General features: G+C 47.5%; 1 protein-coding gene across 4 annotated transcripts in view; it reads left to right on the forward strand.

The window, feature by feature from the left end:
* GIGYF1 (GRB10 interacting GYF protein 1) overlaps positions 1–22,653 on the forward strand; it is a 57,193-nt gene that overhangs the window by 21,787 nt on the left and 12,753 nt on the right. For 2 of the 4 annotated variants that reach the window (XM_060779817.2, XM_060779818.2), the window contains exons 7-21: positions 2,796–2,943; positions 3,057–3,168; positions 3,969–4,009; positions 5,299–5,511; positions 5,624–5,853; positions 8,756–8,924; positions 9,517–9,720; positions 10,978–11,135; positions 13,249–13,408; positions 13,502–13,668; positions 15,737–15,837; positions 16,126–16,224; positions 16,492–16,592; positions 21,195–21,277; positions 21,413–21,565. In XM_060779817.2, the coding sequence (XP_060635800.2) occupies positions 2,796–2,943; positions 3,057–3,168; positions 3,969–4,009; positions 5,299–5,511; positions 5,624–5,853; positions 8,756–8,924; positions 9,517–9,720; positions 10,978–11,135; positions 13,249–13,408; positions 13,502–13,668; positions 15,737–15,837; positions 16,126–16,224; positions 16,492–16,592; positions 21,195–21,277; positions 21,413–21,565 (2,139 nt within the window). The remainder of the gene's footprint in view (positions 1–2,795; positions 2,944–3,056; positions 3,169–3,968; positions 4,010–5,298; positions 5,512–5,623; positions 5,854–8,755; positions 8,925–9,516; positions 9,721–10,977; positions 11,136–13,248; positions 13,409–13,501; positions 13,669–15,736; positions 15,838–16,125; positions 16,225–16,491; positions 16,593–21,194; positions 21,278–21,412; positions 21,566–22,653) is intronic. The other 2 variants (XM_060779819.2, XM_060779820.2) reach the window with 2 other exon arrangements.

Below are 22,653 nucleotides of genomic sequence, written 5' to 3' on the forward strand. Positions count from 1 at the left end.
TAGTGTCGTCCTGAGGAGAGTGAGTAGGCTGAAGCCTGTTAAGAGTCAGTGGGCCAAAGTTTGCGTCGTCCTGAGGAGAGTGAGTAGGCGAAAGCCTGTTAAAAGTCAGTGGGCCAAAGCTAGTGTTGTTCTGAGGAGAGTTAGTAGGCCAAAGCCTGTTAAGAGTCAGTGGGCCAAAGCTAGTGTCGTCCTGAGGAGAGTGAGTAGGGCAAAGCCTGTTGAGAGTCAGTAGGCCGAAGCTAGTGTCGTCCTGAGGAGTAGGCCAAAGCCTGTTGAGAGTCAGTGGGCCAAAGCTAGTGTCGTCCTGAGGAGAGGGAGTAGGCTGAAGCTTGTTAAGAGTCAGTGGGCCAAAGCTAGTGTTGTCCTTAGGAGAGTGAATAGGCTGAAGCCTGTTACAGAGTCCGTGGGCCAAAGTTAGTGTTGTCCTGAGGAGAGTGAGTAGGCCAAAGCCTGTTGATAGTCAGTAGGCCAAAGCTAGTGTCGTCCTGAGGAGAGTGAGTAGGCTGAAGCCTGTTAAGAGTCAGTGGGCCAAAGTTTGCGTCGTCCTGAGGAGAGTGAGTAGGCCAAAGCCTGTTAAAAGTCAGTGGGCCAAAGCTAGTGTTGTTCTGAGGAGAGTTAGTAGGCCAAAGCCTGTTAAGAGTCAGTGGGCCAAAGCTAGTGTCGTCCTGAGGAGAGTGAGTAGGGCAAAGCCTGTTGAGAGTCAGTAGGCCGAAGCTAGTGTCGTCCTGAGGAGTAGGCCAAAGACTGTTGAGAGTCAGTGGGCCAAAGCTAGTGTCGTCCTGAGGAGAGGGAGTAGGCTGAAGCTTGTTAAGAGTCATTGGGCCAAAGCTAGTGTCGACCTGAGGAGAGGGAGTAGGCCGAAGCCTGTTACAGAGTCAGTGGGCCAAAGCTAGTGTTGTCCTTAGGAGAGTGAATAGGCTGAAGCCTGTTACAGAGTCCGTGGGCCAAAGTTAGTGTTGTCCTGAGGAGAGTGAGTAGGCCAAAGCCTGTTGATAGTCAGTAGGCCAAAGCTAGTGTCGTCCTGAGGAGAATGAGTAGGCCAAAGCCTTTTGAGAGTTAGTAGGCCAAAGCTAGTGTCGTCCTGAGGAGAGTGAGTAGGCCAAAGCCTGTTAAGAGTCAGTGGGCCAAAGCTAGTGTCGTCCTGAGGAGAGTGAGTAGGCTGAAGCCTATTAAAAGTCAGTGGGCCAAAGCTAGTGTCTTCCTGAGGAGAATGAGTTAAGAGTCAGTAAGCCAAAGTTAGTGTCCTAAGGAGAGGGAGTAGGCCGAAGCCTGTTAGAGTCAGCAGGCCAAAGGTAGTGTCGTCCTGAGGAGAGTGAGTAGGCCAAAGCCTGTTAAGAGTCAGTGGGCCAAAGCTAGTGTCGTCCTGAGGAGAGTGAGTAGGCCAAAGCCTGTTAGAGTCAGCAGGCCAAAGCTATTGTCGTTCTGAGGAGAGTGAGTAGACCAAAGCGTGTTAAGAGTCAGTGGGCCAAAGCTAGTGTCGTCCTGAGGAGAGTGAGTAGGCCAAAGCCTGTTAAGAGTCAGTGGGCCAAAGCTAGTGTCGTCCTGAGGAGAGTGAGTAGGCTGAAGCCTATTAAAAGTCAGTGGGCCAAAGCTAGTGTCTTCCTGAGGAGAATGAGTTAAGAGTCAGTAAGCCAAAGTTAGTGTCCTAAGGAGAGGGAGTAGGCCGAAGCCTGTTAGAGTCAGCAGGCCAAAGGTAGTGTCGTCCTGAGGAGAGTGAGTAGGCCAAAGCCTGTTAAGAGTCAGTGGGCCAAATCTAGTGTCGTCCTGAGGAGAGTGAGTAGGCCAAAGCGTGTTAAGAGTCAGTAGGCCAAAGCTAGTGTCGTCCTGAGGAGAGTGAGTAGGCCAAAGCCTCTTAAGAGTCAGTGGGCAAAAGCTAGTGTCGCCCTGAGGAGAGTGAGTAGGCCAAAGCTTGTTAAGAGTTAGTGGGCGAAAGCTAGTGTCGTCCTGAGGAGAGTGAGTAGGCCAAAGCTTGTTAAGAGTTAGTGGGTGAAAGCTAGTGTCGTCCTGAGGAGAGTGAGTAGGCCAAAGCCTATTAAGAGTCAGTGGGCCAAAGCTAGCATCGTCCTGAGGAGAGTGAGTAGGCCGAAGCTTGTTAAGAGTCAGTAGGCCATCGCTAGCGTCGTCCTGAGGAGAGTGAGTAGGCCGAAGCCTATTAAGAGTCAGTGAGCCAAAGCTAGTGTCGTCCTGAGGAGAGTGAGTAGACCAAAGCCTGTTAAGAGTCAGTGGGCCATAGCTAGTGTCATCCTGAAGAGAGTGAGTAGGCCGAAGCTTGTTAAGAGTTAGTGGGTGAAAGCTAGTGTCGTCCTGAGGAGAGTGAGTAGGCCGAAGCATGTTAGGTTCAGTGGGCCAAAGCTAGTGTCGTCCTGAGGAGAGTGAGTTAAGAGTCAGCAGGCCAAAGGTAGTGTCGCCTGAGGAGTGTGAGGTAAACCTCAGTGTGAGAGGTCTCGTGTGAGAAAGCTCCAGTGGGAAGAAGGCTGCTGTGTGTAAAGTTACTATGTATTTGTTTATTTGTGTTCTGGAAACCTTATTTGTGTTCTGGAAATCTATTTATTTTTGTAAATAGTGCAACCATATTATTTTGCTCCCAAGAAAAGTCTCCCAAGGAAGAGATGACATTGATCTGTGTGTTTTTGGTTCTTTTTCTCACTTCGGGCTCCTGGTCCTGGGTCACACTTCTGCTGATAAGTGACTTTGCTGTGCATTTATGAGGAGGGTCTTTTGTTAATAAGCCCCCTCCCGAACACGTCCCCTTCCCTGCCAACTTCTCTCTTCTCCTCCTCCTCTCCCCACTCCAGAGGAACTTCTCCATGTCTGTGAATAGTGTTGCTGTGCTGAGGCTGATGGGGAAGGGGGCCGGGGCCGCCCCCGCTGGAGTCTCCAGGGGGAGGGGCAGCACGCGGAGCCGAGGTACGGAAGGGAGGCCAGGTGGGTGCTCACAGGAAGGTAGGGACCCCTCCTCTTGCCTTGAGGGAGGGAGGGAGGGAGACAATTAAGTGTCTGTGTGTGTGGGGATATCAGGATGTGACCCCTTTCTGTCCTCCTGTCGCCTGCAACAGGCCGTGGCCGAGGTGAGAGCGGCTTTTACCAAAGAAGCATTGAAGAGGCGGAAGGAGCATTTGGCCGCGGAGCAGTCCGCGAGATACACCGCAGCCAGAGCTGGGATGACCGGTATTTATTTATTTATTTGTCGTGTCAGGACAACCACTCAAATTATATTACATTTCTAACAGAACAAACCAAACAAACAGACAAAATACAAAATTAGTGAGTTTGGTAGTTGATTAAATATCCTTTGACCAGTATCTGGCCCCTTGGAGTGCTTCTGGTGTTGCCGCAAGAAGGTCCTCCCTTGTGCATGTGGCAGGGCTCAGGGTGCATTGCAGCAGGTGGTCAGTGGTTTGCTCCTCTCCACACTCGCATGTCGAGGATTCCACTTTGTGGCCCCATTTCCGAAGGTTGGCTCTGCATCTCGTGGTGCCAGAGCGCAGTCTGTTCAGCACCTTCCAAGTCGCCCAGTGTTCTGTGTGCCCAGGGGGGGAGTCTCTCATTTGGTATCAGCCATTGGTTGAGGTTCTGGTTTGAGTCTGCCACTTTTGTACTCTCGCTTGCTGAGGTGTTCCAGCAAGTGTCCCTGTAGATCTTAGGAAACTATTTCTAGATTTAAGTCGTTGACGTGCTGGCTGATACCCAAACAGGGGGTGAGCTGGAGATGTCACTGCCTTGGTCCTTTCACTATTGGCTGCTACTTCCCGGCGGATGTCAGGTGGTGCAATACCGGCTAAGCAGTGTAATTTCTCCAGTGGTGTAGGGCGCAGACACCCCGTGATAATGCGGGATGACCGGTGCGGGAGAAGGGTTGGTGCCCAGACTTGGGGGGCTTGGTGGTGGTGGATTGGCTGCCTGTGTCCTCCTTCCTCCTGTTCTAACGCTTGCTTTCCTCTCTCCTTTCCTCTCCTCTTCTCCTGCAGAGGGGAACGACGGTTTGAGAAGCCCATTCGACGGGAAGGAGGTACGTTGGAGTGCAACAGGGGAAGCTTAAGGTTTTGGGACCAAGAGCTGCTGGCAGGAATTCCCTTTCTGCCTTCAAGGCTTGTGGGTGGGGAGGTAGTGTTTCCAGGGGTCTCATTTTTTGCAGGTTTTATTTAAAGTTTTGGGGGGGGGGGGGTCCTAAGCTCCCATCCCCACACATAAGCTCCAATCCCACACCGGGATTGTGGCACAGCTGGCTGAGTGTCAGCTGCATTAAGATCACTCTGACCAAAAAAAGGTCATGAGTTCGAAGCCAGCCCAGGTTGGAGTGGGTTTCCAACCAATTGTGTAGCCTGTTGTCGGCCTTTGCAACCCGAAAGACAGTGCATCTGTTAAGTAGGAAAATTAGGTACCACCTTAAAATGTGGGGAGGCTAAATTAACTAATTTATGAGGCCATTAAAAAAGACTCCAGCAAGCACTCCAGCAAAAAGCATGCGGGGAATGCGGAAGTACTTCATCAGTGTCGCAGATGGACGATAAGAGTGACAGTTCCCCTTGCGGCCAGAAAAAGTTAAATAGCCTCTGTCTATGTCTGTATATGTTGTATGTCCAAATTGGCATTGAATGTTTACCAGGGGCTCCTCCTCTTGCCTTCCCACCTCTCTTGAGCCCCCAATGGCGCAGTGGGTTCAACCCTTGTGCTGGCAGGACTGAAGGCCGACAGGTCGCAGGTTCGAATCCGGGGAGAGGCAGATGAGCTCCCTCTATCAGCTCCAGCTCTCATTCGGGGACATGAGAGAAGCCTCCCACAAGGATGATAAAAACATAAAATCATCTGGGTGTCCCCTGGGCAACGTCCTTGCAGACGGCCAATTCTCTCACACCAGGAGTCACTCCTGACACGACAAAAAAAAAATTATTATTAAATCCTTGTGTGTTATTGTCTATGTGTGAGTTATATTAATTGCATTGTTTATTTTGCTTATTGCTTGTTGTTTTTATGTGTTGTTGGGCTTGGCCTCTTGTAAGCCGCTCTGAGTCCCTTGGGGAGATGGTGGCGGGGTATAAATAAAATTATTATTATTATTATTATTATTATTATTATTATTATGGGTGTTATCTGTACTTCTAGACCCACTCCCAAGACAAAGATCAATTTGCTGGGATCACAGCCAACATGGCTCCTCTCCTCTTCCTCTTCCTCCTCCCTCTTGCGTTGGACTAATTCCAAACAGCACTGTTTTCATCCTACTTGGCAGGAGATTCCCATCTCCCCTCACCCAAATAGCTCCTCTGCAATCTCTTTCTGCCTCTCTTTCCCCCTCAGTCCGGGCTCCGTTCGAGGAGGCAGCCCCTCCAGGCCGGAAGGACTTTGCCCGCTCGGACAGCGACAATTGGCGGACGCTGAGAGAGGAGCACGAGGAGGAGGAGGAGAGTGGCAGCACTGCTGGTGCTGCTGCTACGGCTGGGTTGGGGGGCAGCTGGCGGCAGAGCGGAGTGGCCAGGAGGGAGAGTGAGCGCTGGCGGTCGGCTAGCCCAGGTGAGGCGCCCGGGCGTGGTCCTGCTGGTCAGGAGGAGGAGGGGGTGCTGTGATGACACTTCAGAAGCATCCCACCCCTTGCCACTAATCTCCAACTCTCTGGATCCTGCAGACGGAGGACCTCGTTCGGCAGGGTGGCGAGAGCACGGAGGCGAAGGGCGCCGCAGGAAGTTCGACTTTGACTTCCGGGAGCGCGAGGATGAACCGCGGGGCGGGCGGCGCCATCGGCACAACAGTGACAGCTTTGAGGACGACAAGGACGGCCTCCCCGAGTGGTGCTTGGAAGACGAGGAAGAGGAGATGGGGACTTTTGACTCCTCTGGGGCCTTCATGTCTCTCAAGGTACGGAGGGGTCCCAACGAAGGAGGGGGGGAGGGAGGAGGAGCACCTTATGTTCGGGCTCTTAACGTGCAGCACTCAGCCCTTCCCTCTTGACCACCCAGGACTACCCACACATTACAGGTACAACAAGAAGTGTCATCACTCCTTGTTATCATGTAGCCCAAGTCTCAAGTCCTCATCGAGGAGAAGTTAGTTAGCATTAGAATAGTCTGAGGGTTTCCGTTCTCCGTGTCTCCTAAATGACAGTTATTTTATTTATCGTGTCAGGCAACCAAACAGTTGTATTACATTTTTGACAGAACAAACAAACAAACATACAAAGGACACAGAGTCTTCAAGCTTGGAAGTTGATTAAATGTCCTTTGACCAGTCTCTGTCCCCTTGGAGTGCCTCTGGTGTTGCTGTAAGGAGGTCCTCCATGGTGCATGTGACAGGGCTCAGGTTGCATTGCAGCAGGTGGTCAGTGGTTTGATCTTCTCCACACTCGCATGTCGTGGATTCCACTTTGTGGCCTCATTTCTTGAGGTTGGCTCTGCATCTCGTGGGGCCAGAGCGCAGGCTGTCCAGCGCCTTCCAAGTCGCCCAGTCCTCTGTGTGCCCAGGGGGGAGTCTCTCATTTGGTCTCAGCCATGGATTGAGGATCTGGGTTTGAGCCTGCCACTTTTGGACTCTCACTTGCTGAGGTGTTCCAGCGAGTGTCTCTGTAGATCTTAGAAAACTATTTCTAGATTTAAATCGTTGACGTGCTGGCTGATACCCAAACAAGGGATGAGCTGGCGATGCCACTACCTTGGTCCTTTCACTATTGGCTGCTACTTCCTGGCGGATGTCAGGTGGTGCAATACCGGCCAAACAGTGTAATTTCTCCAGTGGTGTCGGGCGCAGCCACCCCGTGATAATGCGGCATGTCTCATTAAGAGCCACATCTACTGTTTTAGCGTGGTGAGATGTGTTCCACACTGGGCATGCGTACTCAGCAGCAAAGTAGCATAGTGCAAGGGCAGATGTCTTCACTGTGACATCCAATGACAGTTGGGAATGTATCTATTTGCTCTCTCCTCTTTGTTTCTGCTCTCATTCTGATTAATTGTTTAAAAGGGATACTTTTCCATTGTAAGCCTTGTTGAATCTGCCTTCTTACCCTTTAGTCTGGAGAGTATGTTCTGTGTGCTTTGAGATCTCTCTCTGCTTGTGTTGTGTCAGGAGAGATGTAGTGTTTGGATGATTTTCCCTCTCTTGAAACCTTAGAAGAGATGGGTGTTAGAGTAGCTCACACCCAGTTCTTGATTATTAAAATGCGTAATTATTTCTTGTTATTGTAATTACTGTATATGCTCGAGTATAAGCCTAGTTTTTCAGCCCTTTTTTTAGTCTGAAAAAGTCCCATTTGGCATATACTCGAGTCAAGATTATTTATTATTTAATTCTATTATTATTATTATTATTATTTTACTCTATTATTACATTTATTAGAATCATAGAATCCTAGAGTTGGAAAAGACCTCCTGGGCCATCATCCAGTCCAACCCGATTCTGCCAAGAAGCAGGAATATTGCATTCAAATCACCCCTGACAGATGGCCATCCAGCCTCTGTTTCAAACCTTCCAAAGAAGGAGCTTCCACCACACTCCGGGGCAGAGAGTTCCACTGCTGAACGGCTCTCACAGTCAGGAAGTTCTTCCTCATGTTCAGATGGAATCTCCTCTCTTGTAGTTTGAAGCCATTGTTTCGCATCCTAGTCTCCAGGGAAGCAGGAAAAAAGCTTGCTCCCTCCTCCTCCCTGTGGCTTCCTCTCACATATTTATCCATGGCTATCATATCTCCTCTCAGCCTTCTCTTCTTCAGGCTAAACATGCCCAGCTCCTTAAGCCGCTCCTCATAGGGCTTGTTCTCCAGACCCTTGATCATTTTAGTCGCCCTCCTCTGGACACATTCCAGCTGGACACATTATTTTACTCTATTGTTGTTGTTATTGTTACATTTATTATTTTACTCTATTATTACTGTTATTATTACATGTATTATTTTACTTTATTATTATTGGAAGGGTGTACAAATATATTTACACTGAAAAAGGTTGGTATCATGGTTTAATCGGAGTTGGACAGTCTTATCTTAAATTACAGCTTGATGTAAATATTCAAAAACATTTAACCTACTGATGCCTCAGTTTATGTAATTTTATTGGAATCTGTTTTTATTTTGGAACTTACCAGTAGCTGCTGCATTCCCCACTTTCGGCTTATACTCGAGTCAATATGTTTTCCCAGTTTTTTGTGGTAAAATTACGTGCCTCGGCTTATATTCGGGTCGGCTTATACTCGAGTATATACAGTAAACCTTTTGTGATCTTTTAAAAGATTGGACTCTGCGTGTTTGCCTCCTAAGCTCTGAATTCTTTACAGCCTCAACACACAGCACTTCACGCTCTGCTCACTAATGAGCTGATGCTCAACTTTTGTATCCTGTTTGTTTTTGGATGCTCTGCTATAATTTAGGGTAGTTTCCTCTAATGTCATCTTGAAGGGGAGCTAGGTTTGGGGTTTGAGTCCCACCTCACACAGTTGCCCCCCTCTGATCTAGAAGAATAATTTATTCCAGGGTAATGGGCACAGCCTGCCCTGCCCAAAGGCTGCAGAGGTCACACTCCCATCAGCCCCAGCTGGTAAGGCCAGCTGTGGGTCATTTTGGGGGCTGAGGTCCAAAACAACCAGAGCAGGAAGAGATATTCTGTTCCACTTCGTTTGGCCTGGCTGTAGTCCTGCTCCTTCCCGTCGTCTCCTCAGAATGTGGCTTCCTCTCCTCTGAGCAGATGAGGGGTGCCTGGGATGTCTTTTGTAGATGGCCTATGTTTTGCTAAACTAATGATGGAATCTCCCCTTCTGCCCCCCGCTTCCGCAGAAGAGCCCCAAAGAGTCAGCCCACGAAGATCAGGAGTTAAGCTTCCAGCCCCTGCAAGAAGAGGAGGAGGAAGAGGGAGAGGGCGACGTGCCGGAGGCTCAGGACGGGAGCCAGAAGGGCAGTGGGGAGCTTCCTGTCAGCCCCACGGCCAAGGAGGGGCCAGAGAGAGGTAAGGGGCAGTGGTCAGCGGCAGGGCCGTAGCCAGAAAAAAATTTCAGGGAGGGTTGAAAATTTCGGGGGGGGGGGGTTTGAAAATTTCCGGGGGGGGGGGGGAATTGAAACCTGCCTGCTAACTCACGCTGAAGCAAAGAGCATAGCAGGGGGCAGAGCAGCCTTCAATAGCCTGCACCTCCGCCCCTGTCAACCACCTCCACCAAGTCTGGCCTCCTTAATGAGAGCATTCAACACTCCCCCCCCCCCCCCCCAACTTGGGTGCTTCACTACATCGGCTATTGCTGCAAGTAATTACAGTGTGAATAAATTGTCAATATTTGCTAGAGATAGTGCTTGCAGTTCTGGAGGGACTCTTTTTTTTTGCATCTCATAGACTTAGCATGGGGATTGGGTTAACCAGTTAAAATTCATGAATAAACCAGGTTTATTTTTTTTAACCTGAAAAATTTCGGGGAGGTTGAACCCTAACCCCCCCCCCCCCTCGCTACAGGCCTGGCCAGCGGCCTTGGGGATGGAGGGTCATTTCCCCGGCTGCTGATTTCGACTTCATGGTCTGTTCTTGCTCCCTGGAACTCTCTTTCTCTCAGAGCGGAAGGAGCCCCGGCAAGTGCCAGACGAGAGCGTGCCGGCCCCCCCTGGTGCCCCCTGGCGCTCCGGCCCCCCCTTCTCCATGGCTCCTGCTGCTGTCGTACCAACTGGCGAATGTGAAACGGCCGGCCCAGGAGTGTCTTCCAAAGCCGAGGGGCCCCCGATGGCTGCCAGCAGCAACCAGGAGGCTGAAGCCATGGACGGTAAGTGCACCCCTCTTTGCCACTTCCCCAGAGTACATTGTGGGTCAGAACATGGCCTGAGGGGATTGTTTGTCGTGTGAGAGTAACCAGTCCATTATATTACATTTCTAACAGAACAAAGCAAACAAACAGACAAATACAAAACTTGTGAGTTTGGTAGTTGGTTAAATGTCCTTTGACCAGTATCTGGCCACTTGGAGTGCTTCCGGTGTTGCCGCAAGAAGGTCCTCCCTTGTGCACGTGGCAGGGCTCAGGGTGCATTGCAGCAGGTGGTCAGTGGTTTGCTCCTCTCCACACTCACATGTCGAGGATTCCACTTTGTAGCCCCATTTCTTGAGGTTGGCTCTGCACCTCGTGGTGCCAGAGCGCAGTCTGTTCAGCGTCTTCCAAGTCGCCCAGTCCTCTGTGTGCCCAGGGGGGAGCCTCTCATTTGGTATCAGCCATTGGTTGAGGTTCTGGGTTTGAGCCTGCCACTTTTGGACTCTCACTTGCTGAGGTGTTCCAGCGAGTGTCTCTGTAGATTTTAGAAAACTATTTCTAGATTTAAGTCGTTGACGTGCTGGCTGATACCCAAACAGGGGATGAGCTGGAGATGTCTCTGCCTTGGTCCTTTCACTATTGGCTGTTACTTCCCAGCAGATGTCAGGTGGTGCAATACCGGCTAAGCAGTGTAATTTTTCCAGTGGTGTAGGGCGCAGACACCCTGTGGTAATGCGGCGTGCCTCATTAAGAGCCACATCCACTGTTTGAGCGTGGTGAGATGTGTTCCACACTGGGCATGCATACTCAGCAGCGGAGTAGCATAGCGCAAGGGCAGATGTCTTCACTGTATCTGGTTGTGATCCCCAGGTTGTGCCAGTCAGCTTTCATATGATATTGTTTCTGGCACCCACTTTTTGCTTGATGTTCAGGCAGTGCTTCTTGTAGGTCAGAGCACGGTCCAGAGTGACTCCCAGGTATTTGGGTGCGCTGCAATGCTCCAGTGGGATTCCTTCCCAGGTGATCTTCAGAGCTCGGGATGCTTCTCTGTTCTTGAGATGAAAGGCACATGTCTGTGTTTTGGATGCTCTGAGGGGATAATGCCAGCTCAGGGGGAAATGTACCCCAGATGTTTTGGAGACTGGGATCTCAGTCTGGCCTTCCCTCTCTCCTTTTTGGAGACTGGGGACCCCCAGAGAAGAACCAAGGGCCCTGCGGGACAGAGAGCGCTGGTTTGTGCCCAGCGCCCTCCTCTCACATCCTTCTTTAATTCTGCAGGAGAGCCGGGCCTCCTCAGCCCGCCAACGCAACTGAGCCCCGTTGCCATCTCTGTTCTTCCTGCGCCAACGCCGTCGTCCACAGCCGCTGCTACTGCTACTACTGAATTTGTAGTTGGGGACAATGAGGACGAGGACGGGATGAAGCACCTGCAACAGGTGGGCGGTTGTCCAAAGGGCTGTCCAAATCCCTTGGTGGGATTCCCCCTTGGGCAAGCAGGCTTATTGACAAAAGACCCTCCCCAGGAATGTATAGCAGAGTAATTTTGCATTGCCCTACCTCCCAGTGTTTTAAAATCTTCTCCTTGAATCTTATCCTTGTTTTAAAATCTTATCCTTATCCAGCGAAATCTCTTGTTTTTAATTGTTTGTTTTTATACGGTTGTTTCGCTTATTACTGTATATACTCGAGTATAAGCCTAGTTTATCAGTCCTTTTTTTAGGCTGAAAAAGTCTCCCCCAGTGGTTTTTGAGTTATGTTAATCCCACAAACAAACATTACATTTTTATTTATATAGATTTATACGTTGGGTTGTATAAATTTTATTAGTATGTATTGTCGTTGTATTTGGGCATTGACTGTTTGTCTTTTACGTTTGGAAACCGCCCTGAGTCACTTTGGGGAGATAGAGAAGAATATAAATAAAGCTTTGGCCCACTAACTCTTAACAGGCTTTGGCCTACTCACTCTCCTCACAATGATACTAGCTTTGGCCCACTGATGCTAACAGGCTTCGGCCTACTAACTCTTTCAGTGCTTGACTCATATTTTTTAATTAAATTACCTCATTTTTAATATTTCCGACATTCTCTTGCCTGCCGTCCGCTGTTTATCTCCTGTGAGTCTCCAGTGGTTGGTTGGGTGGGTGGGAGCTCTAAGGGGGCATTCAATATGCCAGGTTCATTGAATATTTTTAGAAAATATTTATTGTTTGAGATCATTTTTCAATAGCAGTAGATTGGTGGCATTGTAGTAGCACAAATATCAATGGGGCCTATAGGTCAAACCGAATACTACTCTTCAAATAGGAGAAGCTGTGCTTCTGTGGGAGGCTGCAAAACCTTGAACGTGGGTCCGAATGCAAGGGCTGCTTTGATCCCTCCCTTTGGGTCAGATTTGCAGGGAGGAGAGCCTTCCTGTGGCATTCGGTGTTACTCCTGTCCCATTTGCGAGGAGGGCAGTGGTCTTTCTTGTGGCACTTTACTTTATTTAGGCAATCCCTCGTTGGCAGAGTAGGATAGTCTTCCAGGATGAGTTCTGGTGGGTCCATAGGTGACTGTGGAGCCCTATTCTTGACCTGCATGTTCTCCCGCAGTGAGGGCATCGGTTTCCAGGTGGAAGGCGGTCTCGGTCGTGGTTGGCTTGAGGTGCCTTCCTCGTGGCAGGTTTCTCTTTCGCCCTCCATTCATGCCTCTTCAAATTCTGCAGCACTGCTGGTCACAGCTGACCTCCAGTTGGAGCGCTCAAGGGCCAGGGCTTCCCAGTTCTCAATGTCTATGCCAGAGTTTTAAAGCTTGGCTTTGAGCCCATCTATCAGTCTCTTTTCCTACCCACCAACATTCCACTTTCCATTCTTGAGTTTGGAGTAGAGCAACTGCTTTGGGAGACGGTGGTCGGGCATCCGGACAACATGGCCAGTCCAGCAGAGTTGATGGCGGAGGACCATTGCTTCATTGCTGGTGGTCTTTGCTACTTCCAGCAGGCTGATGTTTGTCCGCCTGTCTTCCCAAGAGATTTGCAGGATTGTCCCGAGGCAACACTGATGGAATCGTTCCAGGAGTTGCATGTGACGTCTGTAGACAGTCCACGTTTCACAGGCATATAGCAGGGTTGGGAGGACAATAGCTTTATAAACAAGCCCCTCGGTCTCCCTATGGATGTCCCGGTCCTCAAACACTCTCTGCTTCATTCGAAAAATGCTGCACTCGCAGAGCTCAGGCGGTGTTGTATTTCGGTGTCGATGTTGACTTTGGTGGAGAGGTGGCTGCCAAGGGAGCGGAAATGGTCAAAGTTTTCTAATGTTACACCATTAAGCTGTATCTCTGGCATTGGAGAGGGATTGGCTGGTGACTGCTGGAACAGCACCTTGGTTTTCTTGTGGCAAGTAGGCTGAGACAAGCAATATCCCTCCTGCTATGGGCCCCAGTCCTTCTGCGTTCTCCCTTTCCTTCTGCTGCCCTGAGAGACCCATCTTGTTCTGTACTTGGCTGTCCCTCTTGCCTCTTTGAAAGGTTCCATTCCAAACCCTTCTGTCCCTCATCTCGTTTCCAGGAAGCTGAGAAGATGGTGGCCTCCTTGCAGGACAGCTCACTGGAGGAGGAGCACTTTGCCCACGCCATCGTGGACCACCGCAACACGGCCGCTGCCTTGCCGCTCTCCCATGAAGCAGCCATGAAGTGGTTCTACAAGGACCCCCAGGGTGAGATCCAAGGTGAGTGCCGCATTGCACACATTGGGGGGGGGGATACGTGGGTTGTGCCGTGGCTCACTGTCCTGCATGTGATGCCACCTTCTTCTCCTTCAGGTCCCTTCACCACGCAGGAGATGGCAGAGTGGTTCCAGGCCGGCTACTTCACCATGTCGCTGCTGGTCAAGCGGGGCTGCGACGAGGGCTTCCAGCCGCTGGGAGAAGTCATCAAGATGTGGGGAAGAGTGCCTTTTGCTCCGGGTCCATCGCCTCCGCCATTACTGGTGAGCACCTGGCCTGGAGAGGGACTGGCAGGGGGGTCTCCAATGGGGTCTGGTGGCCGCGGAAGGAGCAAAGAAGTAGAGCAGCCCTTGGGGTGGTGGGTCAGGTACGGGCTGTATGGAAACACCTTCTCTTTGCACTAGAACTCCCAAAATCCCTCTGCTGGCGTGGCTGTTGGGAGAGGGCTCTTAGACACAGATTATTGTTGTTTCTGCTGGAAAAACGTGGTCTCCAGATCACCTGATATTGCCAAATTTTGTGGTCTAACAATAGAAAGGACAACAGCCTTCTTGAAGTCTGGTAGCGGCTAAAATGGTGCCAGCTTGGAGCCTACCTTCAAGTTATCACGTAACTTGGTTGTGGGGCTTACATGTACCGTATTCCCAGTACAGGATAGCCCAAGATCCAAAACACTTCTGGACAAGGAATACCCAACCTGTCCTGTGTTAGCTTCAGCTTCGCACTCTCTGCCTACTTATCACTTCCATTTCTAGATGAAAAAAAAATCAGACTGTTGCTGATGGGTGATTCTGTTTCACTGGAAGATGGGTGTTGAATCTGTGGGCACTGCTGTCCAAAATATTAGATATTAAATATTTACTAGGTATTTATGGCACAATGGGTTAAACCGCTGAACTGCTGAGCTTGTTGACCAGAAAGTTGCAGGTTCAAATCCGGGGAGCGGCGTGAGCTTCCGCTGTCAGTCCCAGGCTCTGCCAACCTAGCAGTTCGAAAACATACAAATGTGAGTAGATCAATAGGTACCGCTCTGGCGGGAAGGTAACGGCGCTCCATGCAGTCATGCCTATGGCCACATGACCGTGGAGGTGTCTATGGATAACGCCAGCTCTTCCACTTCGAAATGGAGATGAGCACCACCCTAGAGTCGGACACGACTAGACTTAATGTCAGGGGACAACCTTTACCTTTAACTTCCTTTAACGCCCACCCATTCTCTTAACACATATTTAACTAGGTATTTTTTATTATAAAAGCGGGAGTCAAGCACTGAAAGAGTGAGTAGGCCAAAGCCTGTTGGAGTAGTGGCCAAAACTAGTGCCATTCTGAGGAAAGTGGCTAGGCCAAAGCCTGTCAGAGTGTCGTTCTGAAGAGAGTGGCTAGGCCGAAGGCTGTCAGAGTGTCTTTCTGAGGGGAATGGCTAGGCCGAAGTCTGTCAAAGTGTCGTTCTGAAGAGAGTGGCTAGGCCGAATCCTGTCAGTGTTGTTCTGAGGAAAGTGGCTAGGCCGAATCCTGTCAGTGTTATTCTGAGGAAAGTGGCTAGGCCGAATCCTGTCAGTGTCGTTCTGAGGAAAGTGGCTAGGCCGAAGCCTGTCAGTGTCATTCTGAGGAGAGTGGCTAGGTCGAAGACTGTCAGAGTGTTGTTCTGAGGAGAGTGGCTGGGCCAAAGCCTGTCAGAGTGTCGTTCTGAGGAAAGTGGCTAGGCCGAAACCTGTCAGCGTCATTCTGAGGAGAGTGGCTAGGCCGAAGCTTGTCAGAGTATCGTTCTGAGGAGAGTGGCTAGGCCGAAGCCTGTCAGAGTGTCGTTCTGAGGAGAGTGGCTAGGCCGAAGCCCCGTCAGTGTCGTTCTGAGGAGAGTGGCTAGGCCGAAGCCTGTCAGAGTGTCGTTCAGAGGAAAGCGGCTAGGCCGAAGCCTGTCAGAGTGTCGTTCTGAGGAGAGCGGCTAGGCCGAAGCCTGTCAGTGTCATTCTGAGGAGAGTGGCTAGGTCGAAGCCTGTCAGAGTGTCGTTCTGAGGAGAGTGGCTAGGCCGAAGCCTGTCAGAGTGTCGTTCTGAGGAGAGTGGCTAGGCCAAAGCCTGTCAGAATGTTAGTGTCTTCCTGAGAAGTGTGAGGTAAACCTCAGTGTGAGAGAAGCCTTGTGTGAGAAAGCTCCAGTGTGAAGACTGCTGTGTGTAAAGCTACTTTGTATTTTTTTATTTGTGTTTTAGAAACCTCATATTTGTAAATAATACAACCATATTATTAAGCTATAAAGAAAAGCTTCCTCTTTGTGTGATACGTAGTGGATGTGTAACCCCCCCCCCCTTCTCTCCGTGCCTCTCGTTTGCCCAGGGGAACATGGACCAGGAGCGCTTGAAGAAGCAGCAAGAGCTGGCCGCGGCCGCCCACTACCAGCAGCTCCAGCAGCAGCAACTGCTCCAGCTGGTCAACAGGTAAGGACGCACGAGGGCGAGGAGGGGTCAGCCCACCTGGGGATGCCTTCCCTGTTGACCTATTGCAGGCACGGGCAAACTTTGGCCCTGCTCCAGGTGTTTTGGACTTCAACTCCCACAATTCCTAACAGCCGGTAGGCTGTTAGGAATTGTGGGAGTTGAAGTCCAAAACACCTGGAGCAGGGCCAAAGTTTGAAGGGGATGGGACAACATGTGTGACGTCCTCCTCTTTTTCTATATTGACCCCTTGAATGGGCTTTCTTCTTCTTCCCCTCTCTCTCCCCACAGCCGGCAGCAGTATGCCCTCCAGCAGAAAGTGGCCACGGGAGACCTGACCCCCCAGCAGCTGACCACCTTCCTCCAGCAGCTACAGGCTCTCAAGCCCAGGTGAGATCCCTCATCCACCCCTCAAGGCAGAGTGGCATAAACCCTCTTCGTCATCCCCTTGAAAGCTCATGCAGAGCTCAGTTGCTCGAATGCAAAATGCAGTGTCCAAAGCACATTCCAGCCCCCAAGGTCTGACGTTCTCCCACCCATTTGTAAACACACATTGCTGTGCTTTCCGTCCTGGAAAACCATCACCATCCCAACTCCATCCTTTTCTTTGGGCCACTTTTTCCGCCTTGTCAATTGACCCTTTTGCTTCCCTTTCAGATCCGGGGAGCAGGGGATAATTCCTTCTATGAACCGATCGATATCTGTGCCAGACACCGGGTCCCTGTGGGACGCACATACCTCAGCCTCACCGCAAGCAGGTCGGTCTCTGCATGTGTTCTATGTGGGAAGATCTGGAAATAATAATAATAATAATAATGTTTAACCCTAGATGTTTAATAATGTTGAATAATAATAATAATAATAATAATAATAATAATAATAAGCAGGTCGGTCTCTGCATGTGTTCTATGTGCAATTAAGTTTTGGAGATAATAATAATAACGTTTAATCCTAGGTGTTTAATAATAATAACTTTTAATAATAATAATAATAAGCAGGTCAGCCTATGCATGTATTCTTTGTGGAAGTTCTGAAGATAATAATAATAATAATAATAATAATAATAATAGTAATAATAATAATAATAACCACAACAACAACAATAATAATGTTTAATCCTAGACATTTAATAATAATAATAATAATAATAATAATAATAAGGTCGGCCTCTGCATGTGTTCTATGTGGGAAATTCTGGAGATAATAATAATAATAATAACGTTTAATCCTAGACGTTTAATAATAATAATAATAATAATAATAATAGTAATAATAATAAGTAGGTCGGCCTCTGCATGTGTTCTTTGTGGGAAGTTTTGGAGATAATAATAATAATAATAATAATGTTTACTCAGTTCTTGTGGGATTTTTCGGGCTATATGGCCATGTTCTAGAGGCATTTCTCCTGACGTTTTGCCTGCATCTATAGCAAGCATCCTCAGAGGTGAGGTCACCTCTGAGGACCTCACCTCTGAGGATGCTTGCCATAGATGCAGGCAAAACGTCAGGAGAAATGCCTCTAGAACATGGCCATATAGCCCGAAAAAACCCACAAGAACTGAGTGATTCCAGCCATGAAAGCCTTCGACAATAATAATGTTTAATCCTAGATGTTCAATAATAATGTTTAATAGTAATAATAATAATAATAATAATAATAATAGGTAGGTCGGCCTCTGCATGTGTTCTATGTGGGAAGTTCTGGAGATAATAATAATAAGAAGAAGAAGAAGAAGAAGAAGAAGCAGATCGGCCTCTGCATGTGTTCTATGTGGGAAGTTCTGGAGATAATAATAATAATAATAATAATAATAATAATAATGTTTTAATCCTAGATTGTTTAATAATAATGTTTAATAATAATAATAATAATAATAATAATAATAATAGGCAGGTCGGCCTCTGCATGTGTTCTGTGTGGGAAGTTCTGGAGATTATGATGATAATAATAATGTTTAATCCAGAACAACAACACAAGTCAACCACATCAACCTTTTTGTAATAATCAAAAATGAGAGTAACACAGTTTAAATCAATTCTATGGGGATTTTAAGTATGTCTTTATTTTCCATCACATCAACTTTTTAAAATATGACAAACGGTACATTACAGCGGACTACTGTGAAGTCTGCACACTTCACATCATATTCGTGTAACATAAGCCGAGAAGTATTTTTCATCAGATTTAATTTTAGTCCATTCTTAATCGTTTTTTGTGTGTGTGCTGAATTCAAATGTTTATTTTTTTTTCTCTATTACGTGTAGTTTTCGCGATGAGGCTAATCAAATAATTAATGCATTTACACACTGATATCAATTAGATTATGTTGCTCTCAGTGCATTAAATGCATTAATTATTAAATTATCCTCATCACAAAAAACTACACGTGATAGAGCAAAAAATAAACACAAAGCTGAATTCAGCACAAAAAAACCTATTAAGAATGACCTAAAATTATATCTGATGAAAAAATATTTGTTGGCTTGTGTAATAACAATTTTTTTTGTAGTAATAATAATAATAAACTTTATTTTTGTACCCTGCCTCCATCTCCCTGAAGGGACTCGGGGCAGTTTACATATGGCACAAGGTGCCTAAAAAAATCACATAAAATAAACACACAGTACAATACAAAAAAGTAAAACCACCTAAAACAACAATTTAAAACTCATAACAGGAATGTGGAATATGCGTATATTAAAAAATATGTCAATAAGAATAAAAGAGAATTATTACAAAGTGTTGTGGAGATGGTACCTCACACCAATCAGATTAAATACTTGTAATCAGATTAAATACTTGTAAATATATTGTAATACAATATAATACTAGCAATAATAATTCAATATTATAATTATAATTATATATTTACATTACATGTAATATTACTAATAATATTACAATATAACAATATTGTGCAATATAGTAATATATACTGATATTGTACTATGCTAATAATATAATATATTGTATGAAAATATTGTAAGCCGCTCTGAGTCCCCTTCGGGGTGAGAAGGGCGACATAAAAATGCCGTAAATAAATAAATAAATAAATAAAATTGACAAGAAACCTTCTAAGCAGTGCTGGAGGGGCTGTCAAGAAACTGGCACATATATACACATGTGGTGGTCTTGCAAATATGTTCAAAAATTTTGGGGAAATGTATTTCGAGAAATAAGAAGAATCACCCAAATAGAGATAACAGGAACACCGGAGATAGCACTGCTGTCATTTATTGATAATGTTAAAATAGCAAAAGAACTAAAAGCATTAATTGCCAATTTGGTAACAGCAGCAAGATTGTTAAATAGCTAAAAAATGGAAAGAAGGAGGGGAGTGCCAATTGGAAGAGTGGCATAGGGAGATCTGGGACATCGCAATAAACGATAATCTGACAGGAAACATTAAGGTTAAGAGAGGATTATAAAAAAAAGAAGATGATTTTGGGAAGATTTGGGGGAAATTGATAGAATATGTATATTTATTTATTTATTTATTTATTTACTTTGCTTCTATCCCGCTGTATCTCAAGCCCGAAGGCGACTCACGGCGGTTCACAAACAGTAAAAACAGTAGAAACAGCAGTGGTTCCATACAACATAGAACAATTGACTTAACACATTATCCATAAATTACCAATAAGCAATTACAATGCACAATTATTACGAAAAACAACCGTACCCAATCTTCTCGTCATCCAAGCGTAGTCCAGGTTCGTCGTCCATTGTTCCATTCCTATGATCCATTACCAGATTGCACTAAATTACTCAAACGCCTGCACAAACATCCAGGTCTTCACCTTTTTGCGGAATACCATTAGAGATGGTGCTAGTCTAATGTCCGTAGGAAGGGCGCTCCACAGCCGAGGGGCCACCACCGAGAAGGCCCTCTCTCTCGTCCCCGCCAGCCGAGCTTGAGAAGCAGGCGGGATCGAGAGCAGGGTCTCCCCGGAAGATCTCAAAGTCCTGGTGGGTTCATAGGCAGAGATGCGGTCAGATAGGTAGCTTGGGCCGGAACCCTAGAAGGTAAGGGGACCAAACCTGTAATGGAAACAACTGATTTTTGGAAATAAGTATTGTAATTGGCTGGTCGGGGGTGAAGGGTTAGCACTGGGTGATTCGATGTAATGAAACAGGAGACTGAAATATTATAGGTATTTATTTATTTATTTATTTATTTATTTATTTGGGGTTCTTTTACCCCGCCCTTCTCACCCCGAAGGGGACTCAGGGCGGCTTACAGAAGCAAGGCACAATTCGATGCCTGCAGTACAAAACAATCAAAACACAAAATTAGACAATTACACAATTACATCACACTAGTTCCTGCATTATATCAATAAAATCAATAAAATCAATAAAAACCGATACAAACCCAATTCCTCTCTTACAAGGTCAGCGATCGCTAACTCATAGTTCTAGTTTCCCATTCCACTTCATCAATCCTGTTGGTCTTCTTCACCTGACTGTCTTACTTAATTGCCTGATTGCCCAAAGGCCTGGTCCCATTACCACGTTTTCACCCTCCTCCTGAAGGAGAGGAGGGATGATGATGCCCTGATTTCCCCCGGGAGTGAGTTCCACAGGTGTGGAGCCACCACTGAGAAAGCCCTGCTCCTCGTCCCCACCAGCCTCACTTGTGAGAGTGGTGGGGTCGATAGCAGGGCCTCCCCAGATGATCTCCGACTCCGGGGTGGGGCGTAGAGGGAGATACGTTCGGACAGATACACTGGACCAGAACCATACAGGGTTTTGTAGGTCAAGACCAGCACCTTGAATTGTGCTCGGAACTGAACTGACAACCAGTGGAGCTGACATAACGGGGGTGGTATGCTCTCTGAATGTTGCTCCGGTGAGCAATCTGGCTGCCACTCGTTGGACTAATTGAAGTTTCCGAACAGTCTTCAAGGGCAACCCCACGTAGAGTGCGTTGCAGTAGTCTATTTGGGATGTGACAAGAGCGTGGACCACTGTGGCCAGATCAGACTTCCCAAGGTACGGGCGCAACTGGTGCACAAGTTTTAATTGCGCAAAAGCTCTCCCGGCCCGGTATCAAGATATACATGTTCTGTACAAATTGTTAATGGGAAGTGATAAGTACAAGAATGTTTAAACACTGAATATGTTAAAGCTACAATAAATAAAAAGTTTTCAAAAAAAATAAAACTCATAACAGTGCCCAATAACCTATGGTGACAGGTGCCATAAGACATGGCCAAACTGTAAACAAATGGGATAGTGCAAATTGTCGCTAAGGATGGAAGTGTAGTGCGGCAAGTGGTTCTCTTCAGGTAAACAGTGCAACCCTGCAAGTCTGTCTTCTCATGTTGACCCCTCCCCCTCCCTCCTTCTCTTGCAGGCGGTGAGGCCAGCTTATGGGATATTCCAATTAATTCTTCAACTCAGGGTCCAAGCTTAGAACAACTGCAGCTGCAACACAAAGTGAGTGAAGAGGAGGAGGAGGGGCAGTGGAAGTGGGGAGGCCTGGGCTCCCATTCCTCTTTGGAGTCTCCTCGTGGAGAGAAAAAAGCAGGGTATCAATAAACACAACAATAAGAGTAATCTTGTGGCCCTCAGTTCCAGGAGCGGAGAGGCGCCGAACTCAGGGCCAAGCGGGAGGAGGAGGAGCGCAAGCGGCGCCAAGAGGAGCAGAAGCGGCGCCAGGAGGAGGAGGAGCTCTTCCGGCGCAAGCAGGCCCGGGCCGGCCCCGGCAACGCCTCCCACGTGCAGGTGGGTTTCAGCCCCAAAGCTGCTGTTCCTTCCTCCCTCTCTTCCCCATTGCGGTCCCAGTCTCCACTGGTGGGATGGGAGTAATGCCGTTCAGCAGTGGAACTCTCTGCCCCGGAGTGTGGTGGAGGCTCCTTCTTTGGAAGCTTTTAAGCAGAGGCTGGATGGCCATTTGTCAGGGGTGATTTGAATGCAATATTCCTGCTTCTTGGCAGAATGGGGTTGGACTGGATGGCCCAGGAGGTCTCTTCCAACTCTAGGATTCTATGATTCTATGATTCTAATGCTTTCACCTCTCCTTCCTTACGAAGAGAAAGGTTCCCAGAGATTATTTCACCTTGCACTTTATGAGACTGATATTGATTGCAATTGTTGCATTTTTTTTAATCCAGTGGGGTTTTTATGATGTTACGTTGTTTGTTATTGCTTTTGTGTTGTTTTCTATGTGTTTGTTGTATTTGTGTGTTTATTTATATTTATTTATTTCAAAGTTTTCTATACCAACCTTCTCACCTCATTGAGGGGCTCAGCCCGGTTTCCAACCATAAAAACACATACAATCAGTAAAATATCATAGTTCACAATTACCGTAACACATTTAAAATAACAATATATTTAAAACTACAGTGGTCAGTCATTTGCACCTTTGAGTGTTATGTGAGCCACCCCAAGTCCCTTGGGAGATGGTGGCGGGGGGTAAATAAAGCATTTATTATTGTTGTTGTTATTATTATTATTATTATTATTATTATTATTATTATTGAGCCCCTAGTGGCACAGTGGGTTAAAGCACTGAGCTGCTGAGATTGTTGGCTGAAAGGTTGCAGGTTCTAATCCGGGGAGCGGTGTGAGCTTTCACTGTCAGCCCCAGCTTCTGCCAACCCAGCAGTTCGAAAACATGCAAATATGAGTAGATAAATAGGTACTGCTCTGGCGGAAAGGTAACGGTGCTCCATACAGTCATGCCGGCCACATGACCTTGGAGATGTCTGCGGACAATGCCGGCTCTTGGGCTTAGAAATTGAGATGAGCACCACACCCCAGAGTCGGACGCGACTGGACTTCATGTCAGGGGAAAACCTTTCCCTTTA

The sequence above is a fragment of the Anolis sagrei genome, chromosome 6 (genome assembly GCF_037176765.1).
Source record: "Anolis sagrei isolate rAnoSag1 chromosome 6, rAnoSag1.mat, whole genome shotgun sequence".
NCBI classification, from domain to species: domain Eukaryota; kingdom Metazoa; phylum Chordata; class Lepidosauria; order Squamata; family Dactyloidae; genus Anolis; species Anolis sagrei.